Consider the following 16,459-nt stretch of genomic DNA (forward strand, 5'->3'; position numbering starts at 1 on the left):
GGTTGTCAGAAGCCACCACCGACAAGGATTGTCATAAAGTCAGTGAAGCTCACAAAACAATTTTCATCCATTTACGATTAGAAATGTGTGTTGAAAACGAGAGAGAAACAGCCAACAGCCTGTGAATTTCGATACAATGGATAACTCAACAACGTGTTGTTTAATATATATATGATTAGAGCATGGATAATTTTCATAGCAAATAACTATGTCATTTACATATTTTGGGATTATTGCACAAACATGTTCCTCAACGCTAACTATTAGATTCAAGCAAATGCCGCATCACAAATATGTAAGTATTGTTGAAATATTATATTTAGAGCATGTATTCAAAAATTTTTGTCTCATACTTGTCTACTATGATACAGGTATACAAAAACATATTCTAAATCAAAGCAATGTAGTTCGAGAGGGTAAAATATGACAATAGACATTTGTTTACTACCGGCCTGGGGTCTGCTTTTTATTATTTTTGTTTATATATATGGATATAGATAAAATATTTGGTATAGGCAGAAACATATGATCTAATAACCGAACTATCAAAAAATACATAATGAATGATCAATAGCATTGTCTTGTCTCATCATTGACAAAGGCTTTTAAAAAGTAGGTCTAGGTTAGAGCATTAAGAGTAGAATTTTTTGTAGATTGAAATGGTATAGTAATATAATCTTTCACTTATCGTGCTTATAAACTTGGGATTCCTCATGTAGGCGATGAGCTAGCAACCTGTCACTATTTGAATCTCAATCCCATCATTAAGCCATATAGCTGAACGTGGCCTTTCAGTATTTTTAAGACTATTAGGTCTGTCAACCCCGCAAGGGATATAGACGTGTATAAATGTATGTATATAGTGAGAGTTAGCTAATAAGCACAGAAAAAAATAACGTAAAAAAGGAAGTGAAACACATGACAAATTTTAAGTAATAAATTTGCAAATTTTTTTTCTATTGCAAAATTTACTCTGGTGTGCTTACTAGACTTACTACTTAATTCGTGTACCTATTACATTTGCGCTAAATTGTTAGTAAAATGTGTGGTGCAGATCTGTCAATTAACTCCTATAGCCATATTGCGTGACTGATAATTTATTAATTCGGGTGAAATGTAGCACTCTCCCAAACTATAATCCGAAAAGGTTACTAATACACAGGTGTAAATTTTTCATATGCACAGATACTTAGAATTTTCGAATGATTTATTGTTAAGCCTCGGAAAGTTCCTAATGAGAAATTAGCACTGAAACAGTCATCCTGTACTTAAGCGTCACTTTCTCAGTGGCCCGCAAATAGAAAGAGCACGAGGCCACACGCACAGCTAGCTGTGGAGGCGAATCGGTCGACGCACTCATTTGAATAACCAATAAAAATAAGGATGTCGTCAATGTGTTGGCATCGCTACCATAGCGGGGTCACCTCCCAACCTGGCCCGCTATTGACTGTTCTGTGACAGTCACTGTACTACAATGACGTAACCATCGACCTTGCACCGATCCGACGAAGCAGCGCGAATAGTGACTCGACCATGTTATCAGAACCAGACTTGTCTTGATAACTATTAGCTATACAGAGTTATATAACTACCCCTGTTTACCACTGATTAGACAACTAGAAATATTTACATACATGTGAACTAAACATACACAAAATGAAGTTTAAATTAAAAAAATATATATGTGCATAACGTTTTTTGGTTTGATGAGAATTTTTTAATTCACACACGTCTATACGCAGATTCAAATTGCTGTTTTTTGCAGTTGTAAATTTACATTCAAACTAGCAATGTATGTTATGATCAAAATGCCCATTTAAAAATAGGGTAACTAGTCATTGATCACAAAAACAATAATTGTTGAAATTTACAATTCATGAATGAAAATCAGTGGGTTAGTAGGAACCAACTTGATTACGTGAATGTAATACGATTGCAACAACTGTAAAATGTGTGAAGTACATTATGCTTGTGTTGTTATATTATGAGTAACAATTAATGACTTTCCATTGTAACAAATCCAAATAATATTAAATGTAAGTAGTTGTTCCAAGAAGAAATTTTATTCATATGATAGTTTTACGTTAAAAAAAACAGGACGAATACAACGGTAAACATGCCAGATAACAGAGCATTTTGCAATATAATCTGTGCAGTACCTTTCATTGCTTTGTCTTGCACACTGTTGATGTTCAGACTGGACCTCAAATAATAAATAAGCACAATTATTACATCATAAAAACAATTTCATACATAAAACAGATATTCAACACCGATGAGATCAATTTACTTAATGTGGCATTAATTTTTCTAATGTATATTCGTTTCTTAATACCTATGGTAAAATTAAAAAAATAAGCCCTAGATTTTATTTATTAAAATATGGCGTATGAACGTATTGAATGCGCAAGCAGCGATACGTGTAACCCGCTCGTAGCCGGCGGACCCGCGGCGGCAGACTGGCCGCGCGCGCGCCGCCCGCCCGCCCAGAATAGCACGCGCACTGGCGCGCCGCCAATCATATTATGGCATCATAATATTTTCACTTCATTCATAAGCGCTATCTCATAAACGTACATGACTTTTGAGATTAGGCTTAAGAGTTTTTTAGAAAACTGCATTTAAATCGGAGAAATCAGACAATTACTATCTGCTGCCGTGTGGTTCCCGGCACTATTACAAAAAAGAATAGGACCACTCCATCTCTTTCCCATGGATGTCGTAAAAGGCGACTAAGGGATAGGCTTATAAACTTAGGATTCCTCTTTTAGGCGATGGGCTAGCAACCTGTCACTATTTGAATCTCGGTTCTATCATTAAGCCAAATAGCTGAACGTGGCCATTCAGTCTTTTCAGGACTGTTGGCTCTATCTACCCCGCAAGGGATATAGACGTGACCATATGTATGTATGTATGTACTATCTGCTGCTTCATACTGACAGAATACTAGTCAGTATGCAGCAGCTGACAGAGAAGTTCTAAAAACTAAATTTTTTGCTTCTGCTCTGTATTTTTCATGTACCGTTGATATTTAATATTTGTTTTCAATATCAATTCGTCAAGATACAGTTTTAACCTTAAAATCTTCTGAAAATACTAGCTAAAATATTTTCATTTAGTTACTATATTTTTATGCTTCACAACACAATATTTACGCTCTACATACAACTCATCTTGTATGGATGTCAACTAACTAAACCTACTTATATTATAAACTAGTTTTGCTCGTGACTTCGTCCGCGTGTAATAGTTATTTTGGGTATCAGTGAAGCCCTCAAGGATGAATAATTTCCCCCGTATTTTTGACATTATCCATTATTTCTTCGCTCCTTATAGTTGCAGCATGATGTTATGAATATAGCCTAAAGCCTTCCTCGATAAATGGTCTATTCAACACAAAAATAATTTTTCAATTCGAACCAGTAGTTCCTGAGATTAGCGCGTTCAAACGAACAAACTCTTCAGCTTTATAATATTAGTATAAATGCGAAAGTTTGTGAGTATGTCAGGATGTCAGTATGGATGTTTGTTACTCTTTCACGCAAAAACTACTGAATCGATTACGATGAAATTTTGGTATGTGGGTAGCTACTTTTTATCCCAGAGTTCCCGCGGGATTGATAGGGTTTCCATGCGGACGAAGTCGCGGGCGGCCTCTAGCAGTACATAAATTAGAACTTATTGGTGAAAGACAGGCAGTCGAGCAAAAAGACTTTTTTCCACAACATATTTATAATCGTATTTTGATGTCATAAGAAGACTCCAAATATGACGCCTATTTGTGTATTTCATTTAAGGTAAATTATTTAACAATCCACTACTGTGTATTTAATTATTAATATAATAATATAATGACATTCCTTTTTTGTAAACATGGATGTACTTCTCTCTTGAACTATCTACAAAAAAAATATTCAGAAATATAGCGCTTGTACTTACACAGAAGGCGTATGAAAAACGAGAACGGAATATTAATTTGCAAGCGGTATTCAGGTAATACGCGTCATGAGTGCAATAAAGAAATTCTACGCCTCATACATCACTCATACATACGTATTAAATTAACATCACATATTTTCATAATAGAGATCGGCATACGGAGTTTTTCTGTTTCGTGAATAGGCTAAACATAATCCGCAAAACGCATAAAAATCTGGAAAGATGAATCCAACTTATTCACAAAAGTTTATAGTTGGTATGCCTTATAAAAAGATTAATGCCCTGTCAGTTAACGACTACAAAAAAGTTCCATCATAAGGTTCCAATCACTGGAACACTATGGTTTTGCCAGATTTACAATTAATGCCACATTGCCAAAAATCAAACCATGTAAACTCGTCACTGCACACACCCATATCTTTTGAGGTAAAACATGTCGTTGTTATAATACAGGCTACAGTTTAATGGAAAAGATGGTTTAGAAATTTACATGTCATTATTACCATGAGTGGCTCATGAAATAACTAACAATAAAGTTTAATATAATTTTCCCCTTGTGACATTTGAGAAATGGGAAATTGAGTACTGTTATAATATGGTGTTTGCATTAGAGATTGGAAGAGGTAATTAGCAATGGTGTGAGAATATAACATAAATAAGAAGAAGCTTATAAGGTGGCTCATTAGAAAATAACAGAAAAAAAATGGAGTAAATATTTTGCCTACAAATTTCTAGAGACTACTCTCTGCTTTTTTGGAAAAAAGAAACAATATTTGGAAAATTTGCAGTCACACAACATTTGTCAGTAAATCTTAAGCCTGACTCAAGACTTAATTAATAGAAGAAGACAAAATACTCCAGCAGCAATCTGTACTGTAACAGGGCCACAATCAGCCAGTAAAATACTCATCATAATGGTAAGAGTTTTCAACTGCATACCTGTAAGTGTGGCGACGTGTCGTGTTGCGCGCGGAGCTAGCGAGGGCGCGCGAGTCGCATCCTGAAGGGCCGCCAGCTTGACGGAATGCCCTACAAACAAGTCGGAATTACAGTGCCTGCCACACAAGTTGAACAAAATTCTACTCCATGGACGCTGCACATAATTTCTTTATATTATGCAAAATTGCAATTCGTGCATCCAGGAATCATGTCAAATTCCATGAATTACTTATTTGCCTAATAGTATAATGAATAAATCTTAAGCAATTTATCTAAGGCAAGCTAGTTTCGTACATTTTTACAATATTATTTTATTAAAACTTATAAATTTAAATTAATGTCATTACACAGATTCAGCTAGCCCAAACTTAGTTTGAAAGGATTTTTAAGGCATAATAATATTAGATTTTTTTATGTACATCTCTAAATATTTAGTAAATCTTAGGGTATCAGTGAAAGAGACAGACTGATTTATCCTTTCACTAAAGTGAAAATAATATTCAGATACTCACACACCTAATTTAGCCAAAATTTCTTGCCATGAATATCCTTGAAAATTTCATTACCTGTGAAATGAAAAGGAGCTGCAATTTATTTTTATACAAATAAATTTTATGTGGTTTATGACAGGCCACATTCGCTTTTAAAAATTCAGAAAGGAAAGAATAAATTTCATTCATACCCTTTTTTAACATTGTAACCAATAAATAGTTAAATGATAAGAGAAAAGAAGAGGCCTTGGTATTTGGATAGCCGAATGAGAATACTTCACTACATAGTATAAAACAAAGTCGCTATTTTAGTCTGTTTGTCTGTATGCTTAAATCTTTAAAATTACGCAACGGATTTTGATGCGGTTTTTTGTTACAGGTAGAGTGATTCAAGAGGAAGGTTTTTATGTATAATAACATTTATAATTTTGCACCCGTGCGAAGCCGGGGCGGGTCGCTAGTAACAGATAACCATTTGCTATTGCATGCAATGCATGCATTATGCATACAATTTTAACTAGGGAGTTACACTCACAGTTATATAAACAAAAGTATAGGATTTTATTTTCCCTTTTCGATCCAAAAAGGACCTGAGTAACAAGTATATTAAAAAAGAGCAACAACATCAGAAATTAATTTCAATTCCCCAAATCTGTAAATCTAATTCCATGTAATTGAATTTCATAAGTTTCTTAATAGGGGTGATTTTTTACATGAACTAACTCCCTGATAGGGTACGGATAAATTGTACCTGCAAAGAGTTTTAAATACATATTAGGTATTATAAATATATGTATTACATATACCATAAAAAATCATATCAAAGTAAAGCAAAATAAGGAGTGATAAGGAGGATAGTGGAAACATAAAATGTAATTCTAGTTAAATTAAGAACACTACCTTTCTTCTGATATGAGTTGCACGATTAATAATTATTAAAATCCATTATATCATATTATAAAATGTGAAAGTGTTTGTTTGACCATCTTTCACATCACCAGTGAACCAAACTCCGTACAATTTTGCATACAATTACATATTACACAGAGTATGGAGTAAGATATCACCAAATAAATAAATACAGGACAAATTAAACTATACTAGTTCTTACTTTCTTACGAGACTATCTGTAGTTAAATTAATGTTTTCTCATATATATGTATATTGATCCCTTTTACCTCGTTATAATAAAATTAAAATGGAGTTTAAATAAAAATTAATATTTACCCAATAAAATGGACAAAGTATTGATAGGATAAATGTAAATGTGCAGCTTGTCATTATGTGATTGTATAATTGTTAAGCAAAACAATGGTTCTCTAAAAATATTCTGTGCAGTCTGTTAATATATCTATATCTATATAAAACTAGGAAAACACTCACAGTTTATTTACATCACAAAATAGATGGATGTGATTATGACCTTTCAGTGATAATTTAAAACCCCAAAATGGTCAATCGCTGTCTACAGACATTGAACAATTAAAGTCACTACTCCACTAATATAACACGTTCTTTCACACTAAACTGTAATTTTGACCTCTCTTTTTATAACTCACATATGCATTTGTAATTATCTAGTCGTTTTGAATATAAATTATAACTAATTTCAGCTACATATTTGGCCACAACCACAAAATAAATCGTGTTCATGCGCGAAATCTGAATGTGCGAGCGAGCGAACGAAACGAAACGGTTGATGCGAAACTAAAAAGTCAATTTTTGACATTATTGGCAAAAAGATCTGTCAGTCTGACATTAGACTTTTTTGTGGCGCAGGAAACATAAGTTTGTAATATAAAAATATAAAATTGTACGCAATAACTTTTCTTCTTAAATTATTCTACATAATCAATCTTTTTAAAATTTAGGACGTAGGAAGGACTTAGTATTTTCATCCCGGTAAAATGTCGATGCTTTTTGTAGATGATGCTAAATTCGTCGCTTTTCATAAAACTTAGTCAATAATAATGAAAAACCATTGGTAGGGTTTTTCCAAGAAAATCAATTATATAATGTGTTATTTTCCCTACTTAGCATGACAGGCGCGACGACGTTCGACAGAGACATCGTAGAAAAAAGATAAATTATAAAAGGGCAAAAAATAGCGATGCGGGGCGACGACAGCTTCCGTGAATAATAATGAAAATCAGGATGTTTTTGAAATATACTATTTAGGAATAGAATTAATTCCTTTAGTTTTAGATTCTTAATAAAACATCATCTTATTACTTTTAGATAACTTTAATCGCAATAAGAAGTATAAATTCATGTATTTATTGATGTTAATTTATATTTTAGGGCGTCATTTTTAAATATAGTTACTAATATTACACAGATATAAATTGACATAATAATAAATATGCTCTGCAAGACCAACACAATGAGAAGAAAACAACCTGAAACAATTTGTATTTGTCAATTTTACTATTAAACAAACAAGCAATCTACTCCTTTTTTTAATGATATTGACTAGCGAAATCCCGTGGCCCGTGGTGATTGATAATCTCATAACTTCCGTTGTGTTTCAACCTTTTCTAGTATCAAAACGATATTTGTTGTATCATTAAGTACCATTTTGCTATATTAATAATTATAACTTCCGTGGCTTATAATTAGGAGTTTGCTTCCACTTTTGAAATTTCAACGTTTTTAAATGTTTTACTTACCTTCTCCCACCAAAATAATACTAATGAAGCAAAATACAGCAATTACAACAGTGAAAGAATATGATAATATGACAAATATCATAACTACTGCTGTTGAAACTACTAGTGTACTTATTAAAGGATTTCTCAGAAGCAACAAAACTGCATTTGTCAATTGTTTTTCGTATTTATCGGAAAAATTGTAAATTTTTTTTATAAACGAGCCTGAAACAATTGCACCAAATATTTTCATATAAAATATGAAATGAAACAGTAAAATAAAAATAGTTTAAGTACTAATTGGATATAGTTAAAGAAGAGGTTCTCAAAAGGCTTCTTGTCACAGGTGGTATTTGCACTATGCTTGAAAACCAATAAAATAAAAAATATCTAATTAAAACGAATCAAAAACTCTGCTAGGTACTAACTTAGTTTTAACCTGCATTTTTTTAAATAAGTAGATCGTGGATTATTTCATTTATATACTTCAAGTAAGTAACTAGGTATTTAAAACTTACAGCAAAATATACGTATAGCTATTGGAAATGAATTATGAATGTTGACTTCCATATTTATTAGGTATCAAATAGTATATATTTACAAGTTTTTTTTTCTAATTTATGTATCTGGCACGACATTAAGTAATGCTAGACAAGTAATATTACAAAAAATTGGAGGTACACGTAGAATAATATTATTTTACGTGTACCTCCAATTTTTTGTGTGTAGTTGTTACAGACTTTAATTCTCACTGAGTTTAAGCCATGCGCATGGACACCGTCTTGCTAGTTAAGTTTAATGATGTAGCGGAAACGAAAGTTCGATCTTGACCGCCACAAGGGAAGATCTTCCGCTAGGCTAGGTGTTTTGCCTGGAGAACCGCGGCTCCAAGTATGTTGTGTCGGATATTGTTTATATTCTCCAATCTGTGAAAACTTTCATTGCGCGATTTAGACTCTTCGCTGTTATTAGCTGACAGCGTCGCGTGATTGGCTGTTGTAAAACAATGTCTTTGGTTAAAACTAAAAGGGCAATGTACATCTTAATTATTAAGAAACTATGGCTCTTCTCTGGGGGTCAACCGCAGATTGAGAGGGAAGATAAGGATGTCCTATCAACATTCGTGAATAGATCCTCTCTGGACTTATTCACGAACCTTGAAATGCAAGAAGACAACACTGGTAAATTTGACTGGAGTGTTACTCGTATCTAATGGCGTAAATCTCAGAATAAATATCTATAAACATAGTAAGTTGAATTAAAATGTTTCCGTTTCTTGGTAGTGTACAGTTTTGGAGGTGTGCGTGACTAATTCGTGGGCTAAAATTTCATCGATATCAATAAATAAATCTATGAAGACATTAAGAAACAACAAGTTTCTTAATGTCTTCATCGAGTGGAATTTGAAAATAAAATAATTTGCTTTTATTGGCAATCGTCTTTATTTACATACTAGTTAACGCCCGCAACTCCGTTTGCGTGTTATTGGAAATACGAAGATTAAGGTTATTAAATTTACTCAAATTTCGGTACATATTACAGAGTAGTTCGTCCCTTAGGCTTGATCACATGATCCAGACCTTCCTTTTTTTTTGCCAAAAGTTAATGCTCATCAGGACTTTTGTAAAAACGTCTTTTCCATAATTCAGATGATTTAGCTGGTATATAATCATTCTGCAACAGGTGTTCCAGATCTTCGATTTTTATACGCCAACAGAAAATGTTCATCAGGTTGAACAACTTTTGTTAAGACGTCATTTGGTAATTTCCTATAGTTTGGCTGATTTGTTATGGTTCGATATTTGCTGTACCAGATTCCTAAATAAATTATAGGCCAGGTATAAGAGCTACACAACAAAACAAGTTTCATTCAAATCCGTTCAGTAGCACCGAAGATTAGCGTGTACAAACAAACATAGTACAAATAGACAGCCTTTTTTTTGAGCATGAATTTTACTATTTTTTATCGATATAATTTTTTTTTTAAATATACTCAATGTACAGACAATTTTTTTTACTACGCTTTTATTGAATATCCCTCAAAATTGGTTGGTACAGAAACCGATTTTACTTTCTTGAGAGATTCGGCTACATAACATATTTTGCTCAGTCTTGTTATAAAGTATTATATTTAGGCTTTGATTTTATCATCCTTGCCATAAGGTATCTAAACGTGTAAACTTCCGTGACGTTAGGGAATGTCAAAGTCACAGACGACACAAATCCTGAAGGCAAGGGCAACAAAAACCGTAAAATTCTTCCCGCCATTTGATTTGATTAGGTACCAAAATCCTTTAGTTTTGTTGAATAGGTTAAATTTATTTTACAAATTTTTGACTATTCCGTTAAGGTATAAGCAATAAATATTTACTAAGTGCATTGACTTCAAAATGGTTCGTATATTGTAGTCACATCCTGTTGGTATTTGACTCTTCATTCAATCTGGCTCTCCTTTAATTATTTTTTTTACAGGTAGGTCAATATGATGCCAATGAACTCCCTGTTATGCTACCGATTTACTACACAAGGCATTTCCCACAGAATATTTTCTGCAGGTGGCTAGCTTGTGGTAGCAGTCCTCAACCTCTTTCCAATAGAGAATTATCGTTTACATTAGCAGATGATGTATACCTTCGTTATTTGTCTATCAGCAATCAGAAGGAGTTTTTGACTTTGTTGCAAAAGAAATGCCCATTCAAATTAGATGTTGGTGCAGTATATAATACTAAGTAAGTACCTCTAATCTAATGTAATTGGAGTGTGCGATAGGGCTACATATATGACATATAGTGTGTAGAACTTCTTTATGTCCCATATATGTATATTTATTACCCCATATATATCTAGGATTAAGTAAGACAAAAATCAGCATATAGCAGAAAAGTAATTAAATGCTTTTTACATCTCGCAAAGGAACTCACATCTGATCTGAAACCATTGCAAAGGAAACTTACTTTTATTAGATCATTATTCAGTTGCTTTAATGTGAATATTTTGTGTGAGTTAGTGTTGCTTAGCAAGAAAGCTAATGTACATACTTAGTAGAATAACAACCTAATCTCAGTCAGGTCAGATGAAAAAGAAAAGTTGGTGTATACCAAAATAACTAGTTACCATTGTCTGAAGTCTATAGTTGTTGCATACTTACTATACAAAGCCTATGGGAAAAAATTGTAGATTCTATAGTGCACCAGATCAGAATAGTGACTTACTCTTACAAGAAACATGATGCCAAACAGCTTCCTATGTGCAGTAGTTTTAATGTATATTGTCTATCAGTCACTCAGCAACTCTTGAGTTTTATCATGTTAGGTATACATGTTAAAATGCTGAGATGCTGAATGCTGTGAGCTACAAAAATTTGTGAAAGGTTATATTCTATGCATTGATAATTAAAGAAATAATTGGCTAGATTAATACTGAATCCGAAACTTCTATAAACTACTACTACAGTAGGGCCTCGGTTATCCGGACTCGCTAATTCGGTGATTGCTGTAATCCGGCGGGTTCGCGGGAAGTTGGCAGGGGTAGGTGCGGGCTTCAATGAACATTTGTCGTTAGTCTTTTGTTTAGTGTAAATTTAAAGGTGTGAGGAAGACGAGCAAGATGAGGGCATTAGCATTGAAGTTCCCGCCTCCAAAAAAGTGGGTAATTCAGAGGCAGTAGGAGCTTTAAACACTGCTCTTAAATGGGCTGAACATAAAGAATTGGATACCCACGAAGTTATGTTACGACGTCTTCGTGACCGAGCTTTTGAAATGAAGTACAATTATAAACAGAACAGTATTACAGACTTTTTCAAGAAGAATGAATGATAATGTGATATTTGAATTGTTTTTCTTAAATGTATATGAAAAATGTATTTGAAAAATAACAACATTATTTAAGCCAAATAGCTGAATGTAGCCTTTCAGTCTTTTTAAGATAGATGGCCCTGTCTAACCCATAAGGGATAAAGAGATAACAATATGAGTGTATCGTGAATTCCTGAAGTTAGGTACATAAGAGAACTTCCGGAAGTTCCCGCAAGAATGGCAAAATTTTGTATGAAAATGTAGTCAAAAAAGCTTTTGGTTGTCTGGAAGAAATCCCAATTGGGGTAAGTCTGCCATTGTACATATTCTTCTTAATGTGAAGACTGTTTGAAAGTTGTTTTATTTCTTTTTATGTGCAATAAAGATAAATCTTTAAAACAAACAAACAAAAGCTTATGTGTAAAAACTAGTATAATACATATTGAAGAACATTGATATTTATATTTCTCTGTAAAAATGTAAATGTTCAAAATCTAAATTCACTTGCTTATGACAATGGCATTCCAGGCCTTCAATGGGTAGACATGATGGAGTAGTGCTGGCAAGAGAATTGGTTTTTGATATAGATTTGACTGACTATGATGAAGTTAGAACATGCTGTCAAGAGGCCAAAGTTTGTGAGAAATGTTGGAAGTTTATGATCATAGCTTGCAATATTATAGATAAAGCTTTGAAAGGTAAGTTTAAGCTTTTAAGTTGTTGTTGATAGCTTGATGATATTTTAACAAAAGTATATTGTGATGAATTCAAATGTGTATTTTTTAACATTACAGAAGACTTTGGTTTTCAAAATATCTTATGGGTATTCTCTGGTCGTCGTGGCATCCATTGCTGGGTTTCAGACTATGAAGCTAGAACACTGGATACTCCAGGAAGAGGAGCATTGGCTGACTATTTATGTTTGATCACAGGAGGGGAAAACCAGTATAAAAAAGTTCATTTGGGAAGTGATAATTTACATTCTAGTATCAGGTATAGTATAAAACATACAAACATATAATCGCGTCTTTATTCCATAGGGGGAAGTCAGAGCCAAAGTTATCATTAAGCCTTAAAGGCGTCTTCAGCTATATTTAGGCACTATGATGGTATTGAAATACAAACAATATCACTATCACTACATAGTATATAAAGGAAAGTTGCTTCCCGTGTTTGTCTCTTTGACTGTATGTAGGAATGCTTAGATCTTTTTTCGGATCGCTAGTAGTAGATATAGTCAGAAATTTTAAATAAATACAGAAATGTATGTAAATTCAGGTTGTGAGACAAGCAGTCAAATAGTAATTGACAATGTAATTCTTCCACATCTTACTTACACTCCTATACATTTGATCACCTGAGGAAGCTTTTTGGACAACTTTTACCTAAGCTGACCATTGCTCCATTAATCATGTTTGTTGCTTTTATTTACTCTCCCTTATTCACTAAGGAAAAATTGTTAGACTAGGATTTATGTTCAAAAGCCATACCCCGAGCTCCTCTCCAGGGAGGTAAGGATCCAACTGGGACAAAGCCAGGAGGAAGAAGAACATATACTCACGACTTCGTTCCAAATGGGGTAGACAGTGCCAACAGTCTTGAAAGGCTTCATTCAGCTGTATGGTCATATTTACATACGTAGGTAACTGAATTAAAGTAAAACATTAAAGTGCCCATTGTAAATACAATCAATGAAAAACCATGAATATTTTTTGTAGCATTTTGAGCTTGTAATATTTAACTAATTTCAGGCGAGCTCTTCAAATCATAGACAAGTATTTTGAACAAGTTTTGCAAGATCAAGAATTTTTTGCATCTACAGAAGGTTTGAAAGCATTCCTTAAATTGATACCTGATGAAGCATTGAAGGCACAAACTGCAAAAAGACTTGAAAAGATGCCTGCATCATCTTTAGAGAGATGGCAAGAATTTAGGAGTATATATGACAATTACTGCAGAGAAGTATGTCCATTATTTATTATTTAATATAGTTTATAGCTATGCCGTCGATTCTATGAATAAACACTCAGATATGTTACTTTAATAGTAATTTAATATTGATACTTTGGCGATAGAGATGTGGAAGTAAATGTACATATATTACGAGAGTTATTTTTGAAACATCAATAACCCTCAAACCACCATTCGAGACGGTGAAAAACTTTTCCTATGACACCATGCTGAAATCTTATTTTTTTCCGACGTTTTCATACAAATTGCCGGTTCGGGTAGACACTTTTCTATGAAAATTACAATTTCCGAGTTCTAAATATTGGCTGTGTTAAAGCACGAAATTCGTTTAACCAATCAACGTAAGCCTCGCCCTTGTCAGATGATTTAACGGTAAGACACAGTAAATTTATCAATTTACTAAAATATATACGTTAAATCGTAAATGTCAACTGCCGTTTATTATTTTCCGAGAGTTGATTAACTACCTAGAAAATTGATCAACATATGTCCGAGTCTTGTTATTTTCCGGTGACATATATGTACATTCTGTAACGTCTGTCTGTCATTCATAACGCCGTGGTTGCCTGACTGGATCACCACGATTTCACGCAAGGCAGTCTCACCTTTCGACATCCTTAGCCACCCATGCCGATGTTGGCCCTTTGTTGCTAATCATGGTGACTGATTTGAGGGGCCCATTTAGTGAGTGGCGAGTCATCACCTGCCGCATAATAGTTACGTATTCATGATTATGGCAGCTTCCCGAACTTCTCCAGCAATAACCCGTTTTAAATCCATCCAAACGTCAACTCCATAACCCATCATTCTTTTCCTTATTTTGCAATAGCTCCACCTCCTGCCGAAACCTGTTCATGGACATATCGTCTATTGATATGCCCGGGAACGGGTTTTGGCAGGCGAACAACATAACATCAACTTCTCCAAAGGGCCTCTACGTGTTGGATTTATATCCCCACGCAAGCTTCTCAAAAATCCGGGGTGTATAGACCCGTGAAATCCAAGATGAGAAACAATAATAAAAACTGGACTCTTATAATTTCATTAAAGTAATATGCCCATAAAATGCATATTTGATTTTTTTTTGAATATGTTACAAAATAAATTCCCTTATGTACTTCATAAATACAATTTAAAGGTGTACTTTACGCTAACGACCAGCCCGGCTTCGCACGCATAGCATTTCTAGATATAAACCTTCCTTTCAAATATTTCAAACAGGAACAAAATCCCTCCACATCTTTCCGATATAAGCGCATGCGAAAATAAGGAGATTTTATCTATACTAATATTATAAAGCTGAAATTTTTTTTTTGTTTGTTTGTTTGAACGCGTTAATCTCAGGAATTATTGGCACGAATTAAAAAAAAAATTGTGTTGAATAGACCATTTATAGATGAAGGCTTTAGGCTACATAATATCACGCTGCTACTTTTAGAAGCGAAGAAATAAAGAAGAGTGAAAAAAAAACGAGGAAAATTATTCATCCTTGAGGGCAAATCAATGATGCTCTAAATAACTATTCCACGCGGACGAAGTCGCGGGCACAGCTAGTGTCATAATATGTAGTGATATAAATACCATTGTTAATGATTTATGCAACAATATGACAAACGGTGAACAAATCTATTTTAATTAGTTGTATCATTAAGAACACTCATCTCGGATAGCACAGCAACTGTAGTCGTTTTTAGTTGTGGTATTAGGAACACATAGCCGGGATGGCACAACTAGTTGCATATGAGTTGGTCCACGAGGTAAACGTGGTAAGTAGACTTACAATTAAATTTATAAATACCATTATTATTTTTTTCAGAATGCAGGCATTACTCGAAGATTGAAGTATTTAATCGAAGAAATAAAAATACAATATTGTTATCCCCGGCTTGATGTGAATGTAACGAAAGGATTCAATCACTTATTAAAATCGCCGTTCAGTATACACCCCAAGACTGGAAAAGTATCAGTTGTATTTAAGCCTAAAGAGGCAGAAAGAATGAAATTGAACGAAATACCCACAATAGACTCTTTACTTGATGATAATTCTCCAGAAAGCGAACTTCATCGTAAAAATATGACAAAATCTGTAAAGAATTTTCAAGAGGTTGTTTTTTCATTGGAAAAAGCTGAAGCATTACGAAGAAGGAATGATGCTAGTAAGTATTCATCTACTGGTCAAACATTGGTTGCATATTGCATTGACTAGAGGCTTATTTTAATCCTCCTGGGATTGTCTAGTTTGCGTCCTCACGTTCTTTGGAAACGCCAGATTCGCCTGTAACCTTGATCTTAGATTAGACAACAAGTTTTTTTTTTTAGGAAAACTTATTATCTTTATCGGACTACATTTTCTCAAAACTAGTATTTTTGGGAATTTTCAACTTATGATATCTATTACAAAAATGTTATATTAACCAAATTTTTTTTCTAATTTCAGATGTATCTTTGGAATTTTAAATGCAAGTCGTTAACATACAATATGTTAACGACTTGCATCTCATGCCAAGTTGTTCTATGTTACAACAAAAACATATTTCCGTTGACAAAATTAGAATTTAATTTACAACAATAATTAAAGCATGAGTGATTTATTAAAAAAAAAAAACTTTTAGAATACAATATAATAAGCTTCACCTAATTGTATCATCAAGTCCAATGCCATATTTTTTAAAGCCCA

At 33.5% G+C, this 16,459-nt stretch overlaps 2 protein-coding genes across 3 annotated transcripts in view; one reads left to right on the forward strand and one right to left on the reverse strand.

The window, feature by feature from the left end:
- Nucleotides 1-4,965, reverse strand: part of LOC106131832 (trafficking kinesin-binding protein milt) — a 41,082-nt gene extending 36,117 nt beyond the window's left edge. The window contains exon 1 of the mRNA XM_013331052.2: nt 4,879-4,965. The gene's annotated coding sequence lies outside the window, so the exon portion shown is untranslated. The remainder of the gene's footprint in view (nt 1-4,878) is intronic.
- Nucleotides 19-16,438, forward strand: LOC106131834 (DNA primase small subunit). 2 transcript variants are annotated; one of them, XM_013331054.2, is made up of 7 exons: nt 19-295; nt 10,490-10,746; nt 12,340-12,509; nt 12,606-12,804; nt 13,563-13,773; nt 15,599-15,938; nt 16,220-16,438. In XM_013331054.2, the coding sequence occupies exons 1-7, from the start codon at nt 209-211 to the stop codon at nt 16,237-16,239; spliced, it is 1,284 nt and encodes a 427-aa protein (XP_013186508.2). In that variant the 5' UTR covers nt 19-208; the 3' UTR covers nt 16,240-16,438. The 2 variants fall into 2 exon arrangements, with proteins under 2 accessions (XP_013186508.2, XP_013186509.2); XM_013331055.2 differs by lacking the exon at nt 19-295 and adding an exon at nt 10,043-10,410.
- Nucleotides 16,439-16,459: the final 21 nt, after the last annotated feature.

This window comes from Amyelois transitella, chromosome 5 (assembly GCF_032362555.1).
Source record: "Amyelois transitella isolate CPQ chromosome 5, ilAmyTran1.1, whole genome shotgun sequence".
In the NCBI taxonomy this organism is placed as follows: Eukaryota; Metazoa; Arthropoda; class Insecta; order Lepidoptera; family Pyralidae; genus Amyelois; species Amyelois transitella.

Bases quoted from the DNA above. Each gene is read 5' to 3' on its own strand.
- LOC106131834 (XM_013331054.2), top strand. From the start codon at position 209: ATGTCATTTACATATTTTGGGATTATTGCACAAACATGTTCCTCAACG. The intron at 10,747-12,339 runs GTAAGTACCTCT...ATGGCATTCCAG, and splicing joins GGTGCAGTATATAATACTAA to GCCTTCAATGGGTAGACATG. The intron at 15,939-16,219 runs GTAAGTATTCAT...TTCTAATTTCAG, and splicing joins ACGAAGAAGGAATGATGCTA to ATGTATCTTTGGAATTTTAA.